This window comes from Drosophila guanche, unplaced genomic scaffold (assembly GCF_900245975.1).
Source record: "Drosophila guanche unplaced genomic scaffold, DGUA_6, whole genome shotgun sequence".
NCBI lineage: Eukaryota > Metazoa > Arthropoda > Insecta > Diptera > Drosophilidae > Drosophila > Drosophila guanche.
In genome coordinates, this window is record NW_022995753.1 from 3726096 (window position 1) to 3743692 (window position 17597).

The window sequence follows — 17597 nt, forward strand, 5'->3', positions numbered from 1 at the left end:
TCTCCATTCGCCCTCCCACTCTCTGCTTGCTGGAGTACAAGTGTTATATGCTTATGCTTGTTATATATTTTGTATTTGCCTCTGTTATAATTATACCATTTTTTGTTGCTGTTGTTGCTGCGCGTTTTTGCGATGCGTTTGCTCTTTTTTCTCACTTTTACCTTGTTTTTTTGTTGTTGTTCTCTCATTTCTTTCTCTGTTCTGTTCTTTTGGTGGTTCTGCACTCGTTATAAATTTTTTGCGCTGTCTGCACACATGCCAGCCACCCCCCCGCTCGGCACCACTCCCTCTGCTAATTGTCTTGCAGATAGTTTTTTGTGCTGTTTATTTTTGGTTTTTTTGTTCTTTTTGTTCTTTTTGTTCCGTGGTGTGACATAGAAAACTGCTCGACGAGAATGCGTCGTCGCCGTGGTTGACATTTTAAACTGCATTTGTTAACAATTTTTGGTACATTTTGCGAAGCAGAAAGAGACTGTCAGAGAGACGGGGAGAAAAAGCAGCAAACAAATGCGGAAACTTTACGCAAATTCAGCAGAAAGTGGGACTAGGGAGGGGGCTTTGAATAGATGCATTTGCAGAGCAATTTTCATTATGGAATTTCGATGATAATTATACGGCGCATTCTGTCAAGTGTGCCGTTCACCTATTGTCAATTTTAACATCAAATCTAAGCCAGTTCAACTTTATTTGTATTCCCTTTCTAAACAAGATTTTAACGTCAAACTTTCCCTCTTTTTGCAGCTAAACAATAAACATTAAGGACACAACAAATATCCACAGAGAATACAAGGAAAAAAAGCAAAACTAGTGAGAAACAAGAAAACTTCAGAGATAGAAGTTATAGCCCGCAGTTTTCGGGAGCCAAAAGTCGCCCCACCTTTTCCACAAAGGGGGCACAGTAACAGCCGCCAACATACGCAAGAAGGTGACCTCGAAGAAGGCCAGCGTTGTGTCGGTTGACGACGATCACAACAACAATAACAACCACAACAACGACCACAACGCTCGGCAGGCAACACCAACACTAGCAGCAATCCATACATCCATAACCCCCAATCGGACACCCACATTGACACCGATTGCCACGCCAACACCAACACCAACGCCGACACCAACACCAGCACCAGCACCAGCACCCACACCCAAATCGGACACCACTGAACAACAGGATTATCAAGGCAAAATGGACGACACACAGCATTTCTGCCTGCGTTGGAACAATTACCAGAGCAGCATCACATCGGCATTTGAGAATCTGCGGGACGATGAGGCCTTTGTGGATGTCACCCTCGCCTGTGAGGGGCGCAGCATTAAGGCCCATCGCGTTGTCCTCTCCGCCTGCAGTCCCTACTTCCGCGAACTGCTGAAGGTGAGTGATATTTTTCCTTATTTTGTGACCCACTTAGCTGCGTTCGCTGACAGAGTCTCTGGTTTTTGTTTCCGTGCCACATGTGCAGCAGCCGCTGATTGGGTCTCCATATGTATCCATAGATTGTGAGTCCATATTGTGAGTCATTTGGGGGAAAATGAAACCATTTCAAGGCAGAATTAAGCTCCAAGTTTCCCGGTCTTCGTGTTGCTGTTTTTTTTTGCCTTCTCTGCCTTCTGGCAGGGAACTCTCTGCGGCAGGAGAGACTGCGTTCTGTTTGCATTTTAATTTATTTAGTTGCACACGAAAGTGAGGCAGGAGAACCGCCACAACGTGGATAGACACGAACGGAGGGCAGGTCAGGCAGGAAGTTAGTTGTGTGTACAGTCCGTAACATGTCATAAAGTTTTGCCTGCCACGCGGCGTGTGTCTCTGTGGCAGGTTTGTGGTGCAAATTAGTCGATGGCCGGAATGTCCTGTGCTTTCATTTTGTTGGTTTTTGTACTGCTGCTAGCACGTTACGTATGATTGATTTGTGTCGCCTGATCATGCAACAACGCATGAGGATGCCAGCACTGCCGGCAGTGCTCTACCTCCCAGTACACTCCCTGCGGCTCCCTGCCCTAATCCTTGAAGTTTCCGCGGCCCCAAAGTTGCAGGCCAAAGTAAACTTCCCAACTAATGCAGCTCCACCCTGCTCCGGCCCCGCTGCCCTTCTCCACGGTGCCTGCAGCTTTGCTTCATTATTTTTATTATGACATTAAAATTATGTGAATCGGTTGTTGTTCGTCGACATTTGCCCGCCAAAAACTTTTGCGGCAGCCACAGCCACAGCCACAGCCACAGCCACAGCCCCTCTGCATTGAAAATATTTGCACGCAATTGCGGTTTTTTGGCGGAAGAGGGACACAGCTAGTTAGAGCGAAAGAGAGAGAGAGAGAGAGGGAGAGAGAGTGGAAGAGCAACGTTTGCCATTTGCATTGTAACGTAGCTGTCATTGGGGCAACGGTGTGGCAGTGTGTGTGTGTGTGTGTGTGTGTGTGGGGCAGGGGCTGCAGTAGAAATTATATAAATTACAAAGTGTACCACCCCTCAAGGATACCGCCCATCCTTGTCTCGTCCTTCGACATGATTTGTTAACATGATAGAAAACTTAGTGCTTTCGTTCCGTTCCCTGCCGTACTGCTTTCTGCTCTGTTCTGTTATTATTTGCCGTTTTTTGTTCCAAATTATGCGCACGGCCAAGAAACAGAGAGCGATGGGAGGCGAGCGCATGGCTTGGCCTGCGGAATGGATACCCTTTGGAAAGTAGTTGTATCTTGCAGATACTTTGCAGCAAAGGCTACAGCTACGACAGATACTTCTGCATTAAGTTAGGGTATAGAAAAAGTGTCCAAAATGAACTGCAATTAGGCGAGCGGCATATCATGGGGCAGAGTCAGTCGGTGATTCTGATTACGCAATAGTAACACGGCTATGGCAACGACAGAGGCACAACTCTTCCTCTCAACTCAAAACTCTGAAAACAAGAACATGTCTGCTCCGTCGTCCCTCTGTCCCTGTCCCTGTCCCTGTCTTCGTGAAAGTTTTGCAAGATCCTCCTCCCTGGTGCTGCCTGCTGCCAGCCTGCTCTCATTCTCAAACAACAACGGAAAAAGTCGGCATTTAATTTGTTAAAAAGGCCAACTAAATGCAGAGAGGGGCAGGGGACAGCAAACGTGCAACAAAGGGTCGCAGTTGCATTTTTCTTGAGTTTCTCCGATTCTGATTTTTTTTTTCCCCTCGTTTTTTGTACTGTTTGCTGGCCGTTTTTGTTTGGGTGGAAATTATGTACCCAAGAAATTAGTATACAAAAAAAAAAAACTTTGCTGGCAACAGAACTTTTGTAAAATTCAATTTGAAATACATGCAACAAAGCAGCAACATCAGAGTGGCATGGGGCAAACGAGAGCCTGTCTCGGGGCAGCAGCAGCTCAATGGACACAACTGAACTGGACGATGGGGCAGTGGCGAGAAGGGAGACACTTGGCAGCAGCAGCAGCAGCAGATCCTTCTAGCAGCTGGGACTGAGGCAGAGGCAGAGGCAGAGACAGTCAGCACTTGGCGTCGCAATTGTTCGCGACTTTGCGCCTATGCATAAATATTTAATTAACTGCAGAGCATTATTTTAATTAGGTGTAAAAACTGCCAACAGAAACACAACGCAGACAAGAGCGGAACAGGGGCGTTAGCGGGTCAAAGGTGGGGTTAATGGGTTCGCTTGGCATTTGCTAAAAGCATTTTTTGTGCTCTTAATTTTTTGTTTGTGTTTGTTTTTTTGTTGGCTTTTATGTAAACTGTCAGCAACTGCAAGCTGCCAGTGGCACCTCCGCCTCCTCCCCCCATTAGCATGATGTGTCCAAGAAATTCAAAGATGGAGGGAAAGTATCTCAAAGTGCGAGTATCTCAAGTGCAAGCAAGTGCTGGCTGGCTGCTCGCATGATCGTTGCTCTCTTTTTTTTTTTCTTTTTCTGTTTCTTGTTTCCTTGCATTGTCGCCGTCGTCTTTCGTTGAATTGACCTCAATTTCGCAATCTGTAAAATACAAAAAAATAAAAATAAAACAAAAAAAAAAAGCACACACACACACACACGCACACACACACGCAGATATAGAGGCAATCTTTCAGCGCTAACTCAATCGCAAATATGCGAATTGCACAAGGCGGCAAGGCAGTAAATAAGACAGCAACAGATACAGAGATACACACACACACACACACACACACACACACACACAGCAAAGTGTCTGAGAGTCGTTCGGGATGTGCGCGTTGCAACGATCCAAGGCGAGAGAGACTTGACCCAATTTCTAGTAGAAGCAGCCCAGCAGAGGCAGCAGCAGCTCCCTTTGTTGGAGTTCCACTTGATAAGTGAAAATTTACAAAGCATACACAGAGACAAAGACAGACAAAAAACTGGAATGCGTTGGCCCTGAACACACACACACATGGGGCATGGCAGCAGCAGCAGCTGAAAAGCAGCAACTAAAATCGAAGCTGTCTGTGCGGGGCAGGGCGGCACATTCAATCATTTAATGCTAGAATCCTTCAGTGCAGTAAAAATAAAACAAACCCCTTGCCATATCTTTTCAGAGCACACCCTGCAAACATCCGGTCATACTGCTGCAGGATGTCAACTTCATGGATCTGCACTCGCTGGTGGAGTTCATATACCATGGCGAGGTGAATGTGCATCAGAAGTCGCTGCAGTCCTTCCTCAAGACAGCCGAGGTGTTGCGCGTGTCTGGACTCACCCAACAGCAGGCCGAGGATACGCACAGCGTAAGTGTTGGGCTCCACAGCTGCCATGCCCACGACATGCCCACGACAAGCCCGCCTAATTCACATTTTTCTCCTGCAGCACTTGGCTCAAATACAGAATCTGGCCAATGCCGGAGTGCGTACACCGCTGAACTCGCATGCCCATCCACATCCACATCCACACCATGGCCCGCTGCACGATGATGGTGGCGCCTCGACATTGTTTAGCCGCCAGGGAGCTGGCTCCCCACCGCCGCCACCACAGTCGCTGCCCTCGCATCTCAACAACCAGCTGCTGAAGCGCATGGCCATGATGCATCGCAGCAGTGCGGCCGCCGCTGCCGAGGAGACATCGCATGCACTCAAGCGTCTGCGCGGCTCCGCCGACAATGGCCTGCCCCTGGGCAGTGGCAGCAACAACAACAGCCCCGATTTGCCGCCCATACATGCGCGCAGCGCATCGCCACAACAGACGCCGGCTGACTTTAGTACGATTAAGCACCACAATAACAACAACACACCGCCGCTAAAGGAAGAGAAACGTGAGTGGTCGAATGGACGAGACATCATTGAAGCCACATCTAAACGAAATCTTTATTTGTTGCAGGCAACGGACCCACTGGCAACGGAAACAATGGCGCCAGCAATGGCAACGGCAATGGCATCTCAATCAGCGATAAACTGGGCAGCCTCACACCTTCACCGCTGGCCCGTGCCGGTGCCGGTGCCGATGATCAGGTCAAGTCGGAGCCGATGGAGCTGGTGTGCTCCAATAACAATGCCAATCCCAATGATGAGCACAGCAATGACTCCACCGGCGAGCACGATGCCAATCGCTCCAGCAGCGGTGATGGTGGCAAAGGGTCCTTAAGGTAAATCCTCCTCAAATCCGCATTTACCCAATCAAAGAGATTAATCTTTTTGGTTCGTTATAGCTCTGGCAATGATGAGGAAATCGGTGACAGTCTCGCCTCACATCATGCGGCACCGCAGTTCATTATGTCGCCGGCAGAGAACAAAATGTTCCAGGCAGCCGCCTTCAACTTCCCCATGAGCAATCTCGATCATTCAGCGTTGCTTGGTGCGTATTCGGTGCAGACATAATCCTGCCACATCCAAACGACACTTCTAACACTCTTCTTTCTCTCTCTCTCTCTCTTTCTTGTTCTCTCTTTTCCATTTCCCTCTGTGCGCTCTCTGTCTTTGCCTCCTCTGCTTGTCTCTGTCGCGCCTGTCTCTCTCTCTCTACTGTCTGCCGATCAGGTCTCAACACACAATTGCAGCAGTCCGGTGATCTTGCCGTGTCCCCACAAGGTGAGTCCGAGCATTTCTCTATTTTTTGTACTTCTATTGTTTCGCTCTATTTGCGCTCAAAAGCTCATTATTACATTTTTTACATCAAATGCAAAAAATACAAAGAAAAAAAAGAATAATAATAATACCAGTAAAAGTACCAGAAAAAATACCAGTCAAATACAAAAAAAAAAAAAAAAAAAAAAAAAAAAAAAAAAAAAAAAAAAAAAAAAAAAAAAAAAGAACAAAAAAAACCAAATGAAAAGCAAAGAAAAAGCAAAAAGAAAAAACAATTTTGAACCAAATCTGCCCAAAAAATGCTGAGAGATTTTTATTAATGCCCGTACAACAAAATCAATTTGGTTGAAAATAATCTTCTGTTGATCTTCAATTAAATTTCATTGTTTTGTTGTTGTTGTCGTTTTATGGTTTTTGGAGAATTTTGTTTTTCATTTTGTTTTTTCTCTCGATTTTTTTCGTTTGAGTCTTCGAACTGACTTGAGAGGCAGTGTCATCCATGCATCCATTCTTTTGTATGTATGTATGCGTGTTGATCAGGAGCAGGACTTTTTTGATTTAACTTTCGATTTATACCGATTTATACCTTTGGAGACGACCGATCGATCCACCAAACCCCCTGCCCGCCCCACCCCCACCAAAGACCGCGGCTCAACACAAAAAACTGTCGATTGAGAGAACCACTACTACTGTCCTTTTTAATTACCAACAAAAACCGTTTTTCAGTTTGTTTGCGATTCCAAAACAAAATAAAAATAAAAAACCAAAACAAAAACAACAAAAAGTCGAGTTAAATGTCGTAGAAGCGTACAAATTTCTTTCTTGTTTGATTGTTTCGATGGTAAATGTTTTCATTTGTTTCGGTCACACACACAAAACACAACAAAAACCACGAATATCACAAACCCTCCCCCCCCACCCCCCACCCCCCAGAACGAGGAACAAAAATACAAATAAATGCCACAACTACAAGAAGAAAAAGTAAAATATAAAGAAAAAGGAATACGAATTCAAAATGCAGCTTAGAGAAACGGTTTTGTTAGACGCGCAAGTTATTTATGTATGACAAAAACGCCATGCTGATATGTCACTCGCCACTCGTCGCTCGTCACTCGCCACTCGCCACTCGCCACTCGTCAGTTGAACGATGATGATGATGAATGCAGAACGATAATTGCTTAACAAACAAATTTCTAGACAAGTTCAGGCAGAGTAAACACCAAACAACAACAAGGCCAAGGCAAAATTCACGCTCTCCCGCTTGTTTGATGAACTACACAAAATTAATTAACTCCATCTCCAACACAACACACTCCCCACAAGGGCATGGCCCGGAGGCCTGTTGCATGATGTATGCTGCGGTTAGGCCGCAACAATCCGGAGTGGCAGGGTAGGTCCTTCAAAGGTCCTGCGGCTGTTGCGGCTCAATTTGTTGATTGGTGTTTATTGCTTAGAGCAGGCAAACTAGGGAAAAACATTTTAGATGAGCTCGCTTCTCCGGCTTCTCCCAGCACCAGAACCAGAACCAGAACCAGATCAGAACTAATCCAAAAAAATACACACTGCAACGACGAGATGAGAAATATATATATACTTTTCGTGTATTTGTTGTGTGTTAATTTCCCTTTTGTATACACCCCCCCACCCGCCCGTTTTAACGTTCTTCTCGTTTTATTTTGCGTTACAAATATTCGTTGTTTTCTTCTAATTTTTTGTTCCCGTTTCCGTTTCGTTTTTGTGTGCTAATTTTTTGTATTCGTAATGAAAGCAACAACCCCCAGCCACGTCCACCCACCAAAAAGTTAAAAACCAAGTCAAACTCCAGCAAAATGTACTACAGCAACACGCAGCACTCACCCCGCCACCACAAACACACACCAAGCTCACACATAGACATGGCCTTAGACATCCACAAACACAACCAAACACACACACACACACACACACACACAGACACACAGCTCCTCACATTTACATGCATTACATAATTAGATATCAAAACATGAGATTAACCACAGACACAAAAAAGTGTACGAATTTGCAACGTTTTGTTTTTACACCCAATCCCACACCTCCCTTGCTCTATTGGTTCGATTGTGTTCCATTCCGTTCGTTTATCCCCCGTTTCCGTTTACCATTCTCTCACACAGAGAGAGTTAGAGAGCACGCAAATGCTTTTCAGTTTAATTTTGATATCAATTATGATTTGATAACCCTTGAGATGTTACTTGCGTTCCGTTCCATTCCGTTCCGTTCCGTACCATTGCGTTCCGTTATGTTGAGTTGTGTAAACTTATGTTCCATTCCGTTCGTTGCGACGAGCCCTAACCAAGACCCAGAGACCACGCGAACACAAGACTCTGCCCACGAGTGGGACGAGACTTCTCCGTTATTCGAGGAGGAGTCCGTCTCTGCACCACACAACCCGAGTACATTTTGCAAATAAAACATTTTATTGGTGTCAAACGTTTTCTTTTTAGTTTCCATTTGTAAAACGCAACGCATTTGAAGATCGAATATATATACAAAATACTTACATAAATATATATATATATATATTGAATATTGAACTCTTTCCTTTATTTGTACGTCGTCGTGCTTGTGTCTATAACTAAGTAAACCAAACCAAAATCAAATCCCACCAACCCCGAAAACCTAACCTCCCCACCCTCGAAACCAAAAGCAAACCAAACGAAACAAAATTTGAACCCAAACCAATAACCCCCAAAAGCAAAAGCCAAAAGAAAAAGCTTTTCGAATCGATTTTTCCATATTCATTTTTAGTTTTTGTTCAAAAATTTTGATTAAAGGGAAGGCGATTATCCACCACCATTCGATGTTTTCCCTTCCGTTGAAAAGACCCTCCCATCCGCAAACACTCGACCAGAAATTGATATTGAAATTGGGCCCCCTCAGTCGTGTCCTGTCGATCGTATCCAAAATTTGGCCTTTTATGTTCTGAGCACAATCCAACATCCCACCCCACCCCTCACAAACACAAACACCCATAAGGAATAAGGAATACCCTACTTCAAGAGTATATCTCATACCTGAAACGAAAACGAACACGAATACAGAAATGAGTGCGCACACCCAAGATCCTCCTGAAAGTCGCGTTAAAAGCAGCATAGATTGGCATTTGTATACATATATAAGCAGGGGTCTAGCTCCATAGTAAACAGAGAAAGAAAAAGAAGACACACACACACACACACACACATACATTAAAAAAGAAAACGAAAACCATTGCATACATACGAGCGCGCAACGTTCCGTGTCGTTTCCATCGTTCTACAGTAATACAGTAAAAGAGAAAAATGAAACCGTTCCGCGCGTCACACGGCAGACCCATACTACAACGCAAAAATGGTTCCCACCCCACAAACACACACACACACCAATAAATACACCGAAAAACACACACAAGATCAAGCCTACACCCACAGCACGCACGCACACAGGAAGACACACACACACACACACGAGAGACAAACAACGCACAAACACACACACACACACACACGCAGCTAATCGAAGGAGTCAAAAAATGCACACACTCTCACTCACACTCACACTCACACATTCCCGCCCAACACCAACACCCACACCCACACACACACGCACACGCACACACATACATGAACTCTATTATGCGAAGAGGAAAAATCACTAACCCTCAACAAATTGATCAACTAACGCTATTCTTTATTTACTTTCCAATTGTACTAACCGACCAAAATTTACAACAAATTTCTACCCCTACAATAATCGTGAGACCCCCTATACATATATATATCAACCTACCCACACACCCATATATATATATATATATATATATATATGAGACCAGTATATACATATATATACAAACTATTGTTAAGAATTGAATCGATCTAACCCCTCGTATACGTATATAAATCCGCTTTACTAAACATTCCCCAAACCTTACCCAACCACCTCCAATGGATACAAAGATACAGCCACAATCGCTCACAGGCGATCCCCCACCCAAAAAAAAGCAGACAAATCGATACATGATATACAATCACACACCCTCTTCCCCCGTTCTCCCACACACCACACAACCACCCAACCACCCAACCACCCAAAATGACCCACAACCACAAAAGGAACTATACTGAGAACTAAACGTCTCCACAAAAGGCTTCAAAGTATATACAAATTGATTGACAAAAACCGCTTTAAATTACGCTCTATATATACATACATATATATATATTTATTATACATGAACACAACACACACACAAACAATTTGAAAAGAAAAAAAAGAAAAACAAAACTCGTGAAGAGAATAGTTATCTAGATTACGCCTAGAATATACAAGAATATACATCAATTGTGTATGCCTTTAGTTTAATTCCCATGCGAACAGCATTCAAAATTCACTAATTTTAAGTTCCACAATTGGTGACCCCGACAAAACTCCACTCAACCAACGAAAATATGTATCCAACACCCATTAAAAACTATTTAAGTTATCTCCTAAGCACACACGAATTAAAAGAATTTGAACCACATGGAAGAAAACATGATCCTCGATCCATTGCTGGCTGCTGTGGAGCAAGGGAGGTTGGCTATGGAAGTGCTAATAGAGTGGAAAGAACATAAAGGGTGGAACAAAACTAGTCGTAGCTATGAGGAATACAAGAATTAAGAAAGAGAAAAGAGTATTAGAACCAACAAAAATAATTATGAGGCAACAAAATGCAAAAAAAGTAAAACCGTCAAGAAAAGAAAGAAAGCAAAAAGAATAGCGTGGAGCATAAGAACACGAATAAAGAGTGGAATCGAAAAGCTAAAGAATAGTGTCAAACAGAAGACATTAAAAGCGATAGTTCACGAATCAAAAAATCCTAGTTTTGTGCAGAGCTTAATGGAAAATGTACTTGAACCAATAGCATCTCATAAGCAGCCGAAGTATAGTATCGATACAATTCCTGTCCACCTCCCTAGCCTTCAACAGCCTTCAGCATCGAGGTAGCAAAGAAATCCAAACAACAACTGTACCGAAAAGTCGCAGAAACAAAAAACGAATAAAATACAAAAACAAATGTAAACGGAAATCTAAGCAAAATGTAAATTTTAAACAAAATTCTGAAAACTTTGAATAAGGAACACAAAAACGAAAAACCAAATTGAATTTGAAATTACGCAATTACGAAAAAAGTATTATTAAGATCCAGGAAGCAAGAGAGAAGACAATGGACAATTTTGGCAAGGGTTTATTTTTAGTGCTTTTTAAGTGACACACTCCACACACACACACACGCCCGTCCCCCCAACACATACACACAAACACACACACACACGTGCAGAGCGAGAGAGAGAGAGAGAGAGAGCGAGAGAGAGAGAGAGAACACACACACCGGGTACGGCAAAAGGACACTTACACGAACAACAATAGGAAAACAATGGAACATTTTCTTTGGTGATGGTGTTTTTAAAACACACACAAACACACACACACCCACACACACAGTCCTCTACACACGCATACAGAGACACTCCAACACACACACACACAAACACAAACACAAACACAACACACAGACTCTTCTCTCTGCTGCCCTCTCACGTTTGAAATTGAAATGCTCCTCTAAGCTCCAACCTACCTACCAACACCAACCCCCCCTACTTTTTGTATATTACCCACACACCAACACCACCGCACACTATGGTAATGAGTGAAACAACAACAACAACCACAACCACAACCACAACAACAACCAAGAAAATCCCCCTCCAAAAAACCAACAACAACAAACGAAAAACAAATCCCCCTCCATGAAATTTTGCACATGTTGAGTATCGGTAGTCTCTCCACAAATATCAAATCATTCAAGATCTTTCGAAGCGAAAGAAGGAGAAAACTGTAACAGGAAACAGAAGAGATCTACTTTGAGATTGAATCTGAAACTGAAACGTCCGACGAACAATCAAAAAAGAAATTAAACTTCTCCACATTTACCATACCCCAACGCAGCGAGAGAATGAATCCCGATAACTCATTCGGTTTTCTTTTCCATACCCATCCCTGGTCCTCTACCACTACCCCCATTTGTCTATATCTCTGGCACTGTCACTGTCATGCACTGACCCCTCGCACCCACCCCAAACCAGCCAGAACAGAATATAGATTTAGAGAAACTGAAAGCAAGAAGCAAGATTGAACAATCGAAAAGTAAATCCTAAATCCAAAGTTAAATTCAACAAATTCTGAGCAACTGAAGAAACAACTTACATGAACCAAAAGAAATACCATATATTTGATGCAAAAAATGCTAAACGAAATTCCATTTACTGATACAAAAATCAAATCAAAAAAAAAAAAGATAAAAACCATCCGGCCAAAATCCTTACCACCAAAAAAAAAAAAAAAAAAAAAAAAAAAAAAAAAAAAAAAAAAAAAAAAAAAAAAAAAAAAAAAAAAAAAAAAAAAAAAAAAAAAAAAAAAAAAAAAAAAAAAAAAAAAAAAAAAAAAAAAAAAAAAAAAAAAAAAAAAAAAAAAAAAAAAAAAAAAAAAAAAAAAAAAAAAAAAAAAAAAAAAAGCAGGCAAAATCCAAATCCAAATCGAAATCAAATGAGAAATCACGCAAAATTGAAACAAAAAATGCAAATTCAATTCAATAAAAAATACAAAAACTCGTTGTCCTTGGGCTAATGCGACGTTTTCTGACTTTCTTCCCCAAAACTTGTCGTCAGGTAATCTGACGACAAATGCTACAACTACAACTACAAATAAAAACAACTACAACAACAACGTTTACTCCCAACAAACAAACAACAACAACTACTACAACAACAACAACAACAACAACTCAACAACAACAACAACTCCATCACCAACAACAACTAAAACTACAAACCGAACAGCAATCACAAATGCCCCTGGCATCTGTGGCCTTAACCTCTCCACATTCGCAGCGAACGGAAGCAGCGGTGGCGGCGGCAGCAACGGTGGCCTCTCAGTGACCGCACTCTTGCCACAGCAACAACAGCAACAACAGCAACAGCAACAACACCAACACCAACAGCAGCAGCAACAGCTGCATCAACAGCAACACCAACAACAGCAGCAGCAGCAACAGCAACAGCAGCAGCATCAGCAGCAGTCCAACAATTCAGGCCGCCAGACACCGAATGGTATACTGGCGTGCAGCACACCCACAGCGAATACGCCCACAACGGCCCAACAGCAGATGTTTGCCGCCGTGATGGCCAATATGGCAGCTACGGCCAGTGCCACAGCGGCAGCAACGAGCGCCGGTAGCGGCAACAGCGGTGGCGGTAATCTGAACAACTCAACGAGCGGTGGCATAAACACTTCAGGGGGCAGCCTGAACAATGCGCAGAGCGGCGGTGATGACTTCCGTTGCAATCCGTGCAACAAGAACCTGAGCTCCCTGACACGCCTCAAGCGACACATCCAGAACGTCCACATGCGCCCCACCAAGGAGCCGGTCTGCAACATCTGCAAGCGGGTGTACAGCTCACTGAACAGCCTGCGCAACCACAAGAGCATCTACCATCGCAACCTGAAGCAGCCGAAGGCAGAGCCAAATGCCGTTGCCGTTGCGCAGACGCCGGGCAATAGCTACTATCATCAGCAGCAACAGCAGCAGCATCAGCAGCTGAACCATCACTCCTCCTCATAGGGTTTCATGTACTTTGACTACCATCAGCAACAGCAGCAGCAGCAGCAGCATCAGCATCATCAACTGCACCACCACCTGGCCAGCGCAAACTTCACCTCAAGCTGAGGGCCGCCTTGATATTAGGAATGTGTTTTTTTGTTAAGTTTGCCCCTCCCCTCCCCAACGATTTGTTCCCCCAATTCCAAAGTCCGGAGAAGGTCCCAAAAAACCCTAGCCCCACTACAATCCATAAGCGATTCAATCGATTGTATTTGAATACACAGAACATTGCACATTGAATATTGAATAATCTACATCAGAATACATACATACATACATAGATTCATAAGACACATAAACACCCACACACACACACACACACACAAATACACAGAAAAAAATACTTTAAAGAAGATTATGAAGGGAGAGAAAATGGTGCTTTTTAAAATAAAGAAGAAAACAATAACAACAAGAACAAGAACAGAAATAAAGATAAAGAAGAGAGAGAGAGAGAGAGAGAGAGAGGAAGGCAGGCAGATAACGAACAGAAAAAGTAACGAGTGAAGAGAAACGAGTACAGACGAGAGCACACGGACTTAGGCTAGTTACGAATTAGGAGTTGCTTTTTTTGGTAGTTTGCTAAGCACACACAAGGATACACAGTTTATACTGCAAATCGATAAGTACTACTAGTAGTTATTACCCCAAACACCCAACAACCTTTTTCAACACAGTCTCTTCTCGTTAGCTATATATAATCTAAATAACCCTTAAAGAAGGACGGACGGAAGGAAGGCAGGAGCAATGTTGTAGTGTAGAGCCCAAGGCAGAGAGGTGTGTGCCCCGTAGTGAATTCTTCGAAATGGCTTTAACTAAATAGAATTTAAACCAATAAAATATGAAAGAAATATTACAAAAAACAAACAAAAGGAGATGCAACTTTGGATGGGATGGAGAGCATGAAGGATAAAGGATAAAGGATAATGATGTTACGAATTATTAACTCTCTTTTTTACACTTAATATAAAGACCAAGATACAGTGTTTTTTTTTGTACACTTAAATTTACATAAAGAAATATATAAAATATATATATAATGTTGAAGAGTTAGAGAGTTAGAGAGTATATATAAACACACACACACACACACACACACGCCCATGCATGGATGTGTATGTGAGAAAGAAGAAGCGCCGAGCGATAGGGAGAGCGACCGACCGAACGACCGACCAATTGCAAAGATCTTTACGATAATAAACTAAATATAATTAACAGATTCTCTGAATAGTTTAGGGCTTAAGAAATTAACAAAGCAAACACACACACACACACACACACATAAACACACACACACACACACACACACGAATCACGATGCATATGAATAGATTTAAGGATACAAAAAACAAAACAAAAATGTTTAGTACTATATATGATTTTTTTTTCTCAAATTTATTGTGTATTTTGTAATGCGTAAGATATGCGAATATTAATTACAATCTTTTGACCGGATACTTTTCAAGAGTACACCTGTGTTCGTTAATTATTAGAATTTGCTTAAGAGTTGAAAGAAGGATTGAAGGAGAATGAAGCAAGATGCAAGATAACAGAACCCATAACCATACACCTTTTAAATATACATAAATACCAGCCCCCATTATCCGTACACTTAAGAACTATTATGAAACAAGCTGCAAAAAAAAGAAGAAAAAAAAACTAAAAAAAAAAAAAAAAAGATGAATCAAAATTGCAATAAATAAATGAAAATCTATATGTATAAATACGAAGCGATTACTGCGGTAAACAACCACCCACTAACGATTCTTTACAACAATTCATGAATTAATTACGAATAAATGTCTACACATGAAGAGGGAAAATATTTCATTTACCACAAGAAGAACAACATGAGATCGATCGATTGATTGGCCTCCGAGTTGAGGCACTCCATACCCCCCCAACCCCACTCATTCTATTCACTCTACTCACTAACACACTCCAATCCACTCACTTTATTCACAACTACTACTACTGCGCTCTCCATTCACCATCCATTCACTCAGTGTTGTATGCATGTCAATCGAGGCGTCAACCCCTTCTCCCCGTTGTGAAACAGAAGAATAAATCGAAAACCACCCACCCCCACCACCCCTCTCTCTCCCTCTGTCTCTTTCGTAATCTCTGGTTATCTTATCATCATAACATTGCCATAACATACATACAAACATACGATACATATCTACAAACACTTTTAGCTAGAAGATGGTGCAAGATTTTTGGCTCTGTCTCGCTCCCTCCCCGCCCGACGTTGTTTCGCTCCTTGCGTATGTGTGTGTTCCGAACTGAATCGAACTGAACTCTGAACTACAACAACCCCCCCCCACCCCCAACCCAATCAAATGCAGTTCCCCCCCACCCACATACACACCCGCCTTGCATACATACATACATACAAACCTGAGTATCCAGGCAGTCGTGAGATAAGTCGTGCCTTACCTCCCCCCCCCCATTTACTTTAAGCACCCCCCTGAAAGCAAAAACAACAACAATTACAATAACTAATACTAATACTTATCCCAAACAACCCGCCACCCGCCTCCTGTGCGTATCCCTCCCTGCCTCCCAACCACCACCATCATCGGCAGGCCAGCAGCAGCCGTTTAACAAAAATGCTAAGTATCTGAAACTAAGAGAAGCCCCGGACCCAGACCCCCACAGCCCCTAAACAACATCAATACCCCCGCCGCACACATAAACCAAACCAAACCAAACCAAATCAAACCAATTCGATGAAGCCTTGTACACTAAGTGTGACCCCTGACCCTGCCCAGCCATACCCCCAATCCCTATCCCGAGCACGTTTTGGTTCGTTTTTAACCAATCCCCCCACCACCAAGCGCCAAACCGAACCCCGCACCATATCCACAACCAAAGCCAAAAGCCCAACAGGCAAACGGTGCTGCGATTGAGTTTGAGAAAAAGAAAGAAAGAAAAAAAAAGAGACACTAGTGACAAAAACCGCAAGAAAAAAAAAATTGACAACTTGCGACCACAAAAGAGAGAAAGAAATCGAAAAATAACCCACAAACAAGAGAACAAAATCAAAAAAAAAAAAATAATACTAAAAACATTTTTATACATACAACAAATCAATCAGGCCAAAAACAAATGTTTCAAAATTTTGCTAAAAAAAAAAACTTAACAAACAATTGAGAAAATTCACAGAAAATTGAGATCGAATTCAAAAAATCGAGATCGAACAAAAATTGGTTTTAAAAATCATCCACGAAATTATCGATATTCACACACCCAATTGGTTACAACCACCACCAAAATTATCCAAACGACAAATTTAAACAAACAACAAAAGTTATGCCACCAAAATGGCACTGTGTGTGGCAGGTGGCAGTGGCAGCGGCAGCTGGTCTGCAGCTGCAACTGTCATCAGCAGCAGCCCAGAAGGCGAGAGTCGCCGCAAGGCAATCTCGAATTCCAAAAATCCGAATCAAATCGAAGCGAATCGAAGCGATGCCAAGCTTGCCTCAAGTTAAGCTCTTGAGAACCTTTCCAATTCGTATTTGAACAAATGAACAAATCACAAAAAAACTAGCCACAGCCAACAACCACAAACAGTCAACAAAAAAAAGAAAAAACCAAAAAGAAAACCGTTTTTATTCCTATTTTATTTCCATGCGTTTTGTCCCACAACTTTGGGAAACCAGAAAAAAAACCAACCAAAAAATTCGAAAATCGAAAATGCGAAATTGCAAACCGAATCTGAAATCTGAATCGAAGTATCAGCACAGCGTTTTTTGAACAAATTTCTTCGTTAAAATCGAAAAAAACCATTCGAAAAATGAGCGAGCTCCACACTCCGTAAAAAGAGAGAAACATTAAAGAGAGAGAGAGAACAAGCGAAAGTACAAGTAAAAGAAAGGAAAACAAAAACCAATATTATA

General features: G+C 42.5%; 1 protein-coding gene across 5 annotated transcripts in view; it reads left to right on the plus strand.

Moving 5' to 3' along the window:
- Nucleotides 1–17597, plus strand: part of LOC117588625 (broad-complex core protein) — a 47593-nt gene that overhangs the window by 14183 nt on the left and 15813 nt on the right. For 3 of the 5 annotated variants that reach the window (XM_034280045.1, XM_034280047.1, XM_034280049.1), the window contains exons 2-7: nucleotides 742–1369; nucleotides 4503–4691; nucleotides 4771–5212; nucleotides 5278–5542; nucleotides 5606–5751; nucleotides 5934–5984. In XM_034280045.1, coding sequence (XP_034135936.1) covers nucleotides 1184–1369; nucleotides 4503–4691; nucleotides 4771–5212; nucleotides 5278–5542; nucleotides 5606–5751; nucleotides 5934–5984 — 1279 coding nt within the window. In that variant the 5' untranslated portion in view covers nucleotides 742–1183. Of the gene's footprint in view, nucleotides 1–741; nucleotides 1370–4502; nucleotides 4692–4770; nucleotides 5213–5277; nucleotides 5543–5605; nucleotides 5752–5933; nucleotides 5985–12706; nucleotides 13971–17597 lie in introns of those variants that run through there. The other 2 variants (XM_034280046.1, XM_034280048.1) reach the window with 2 other exon arrangements.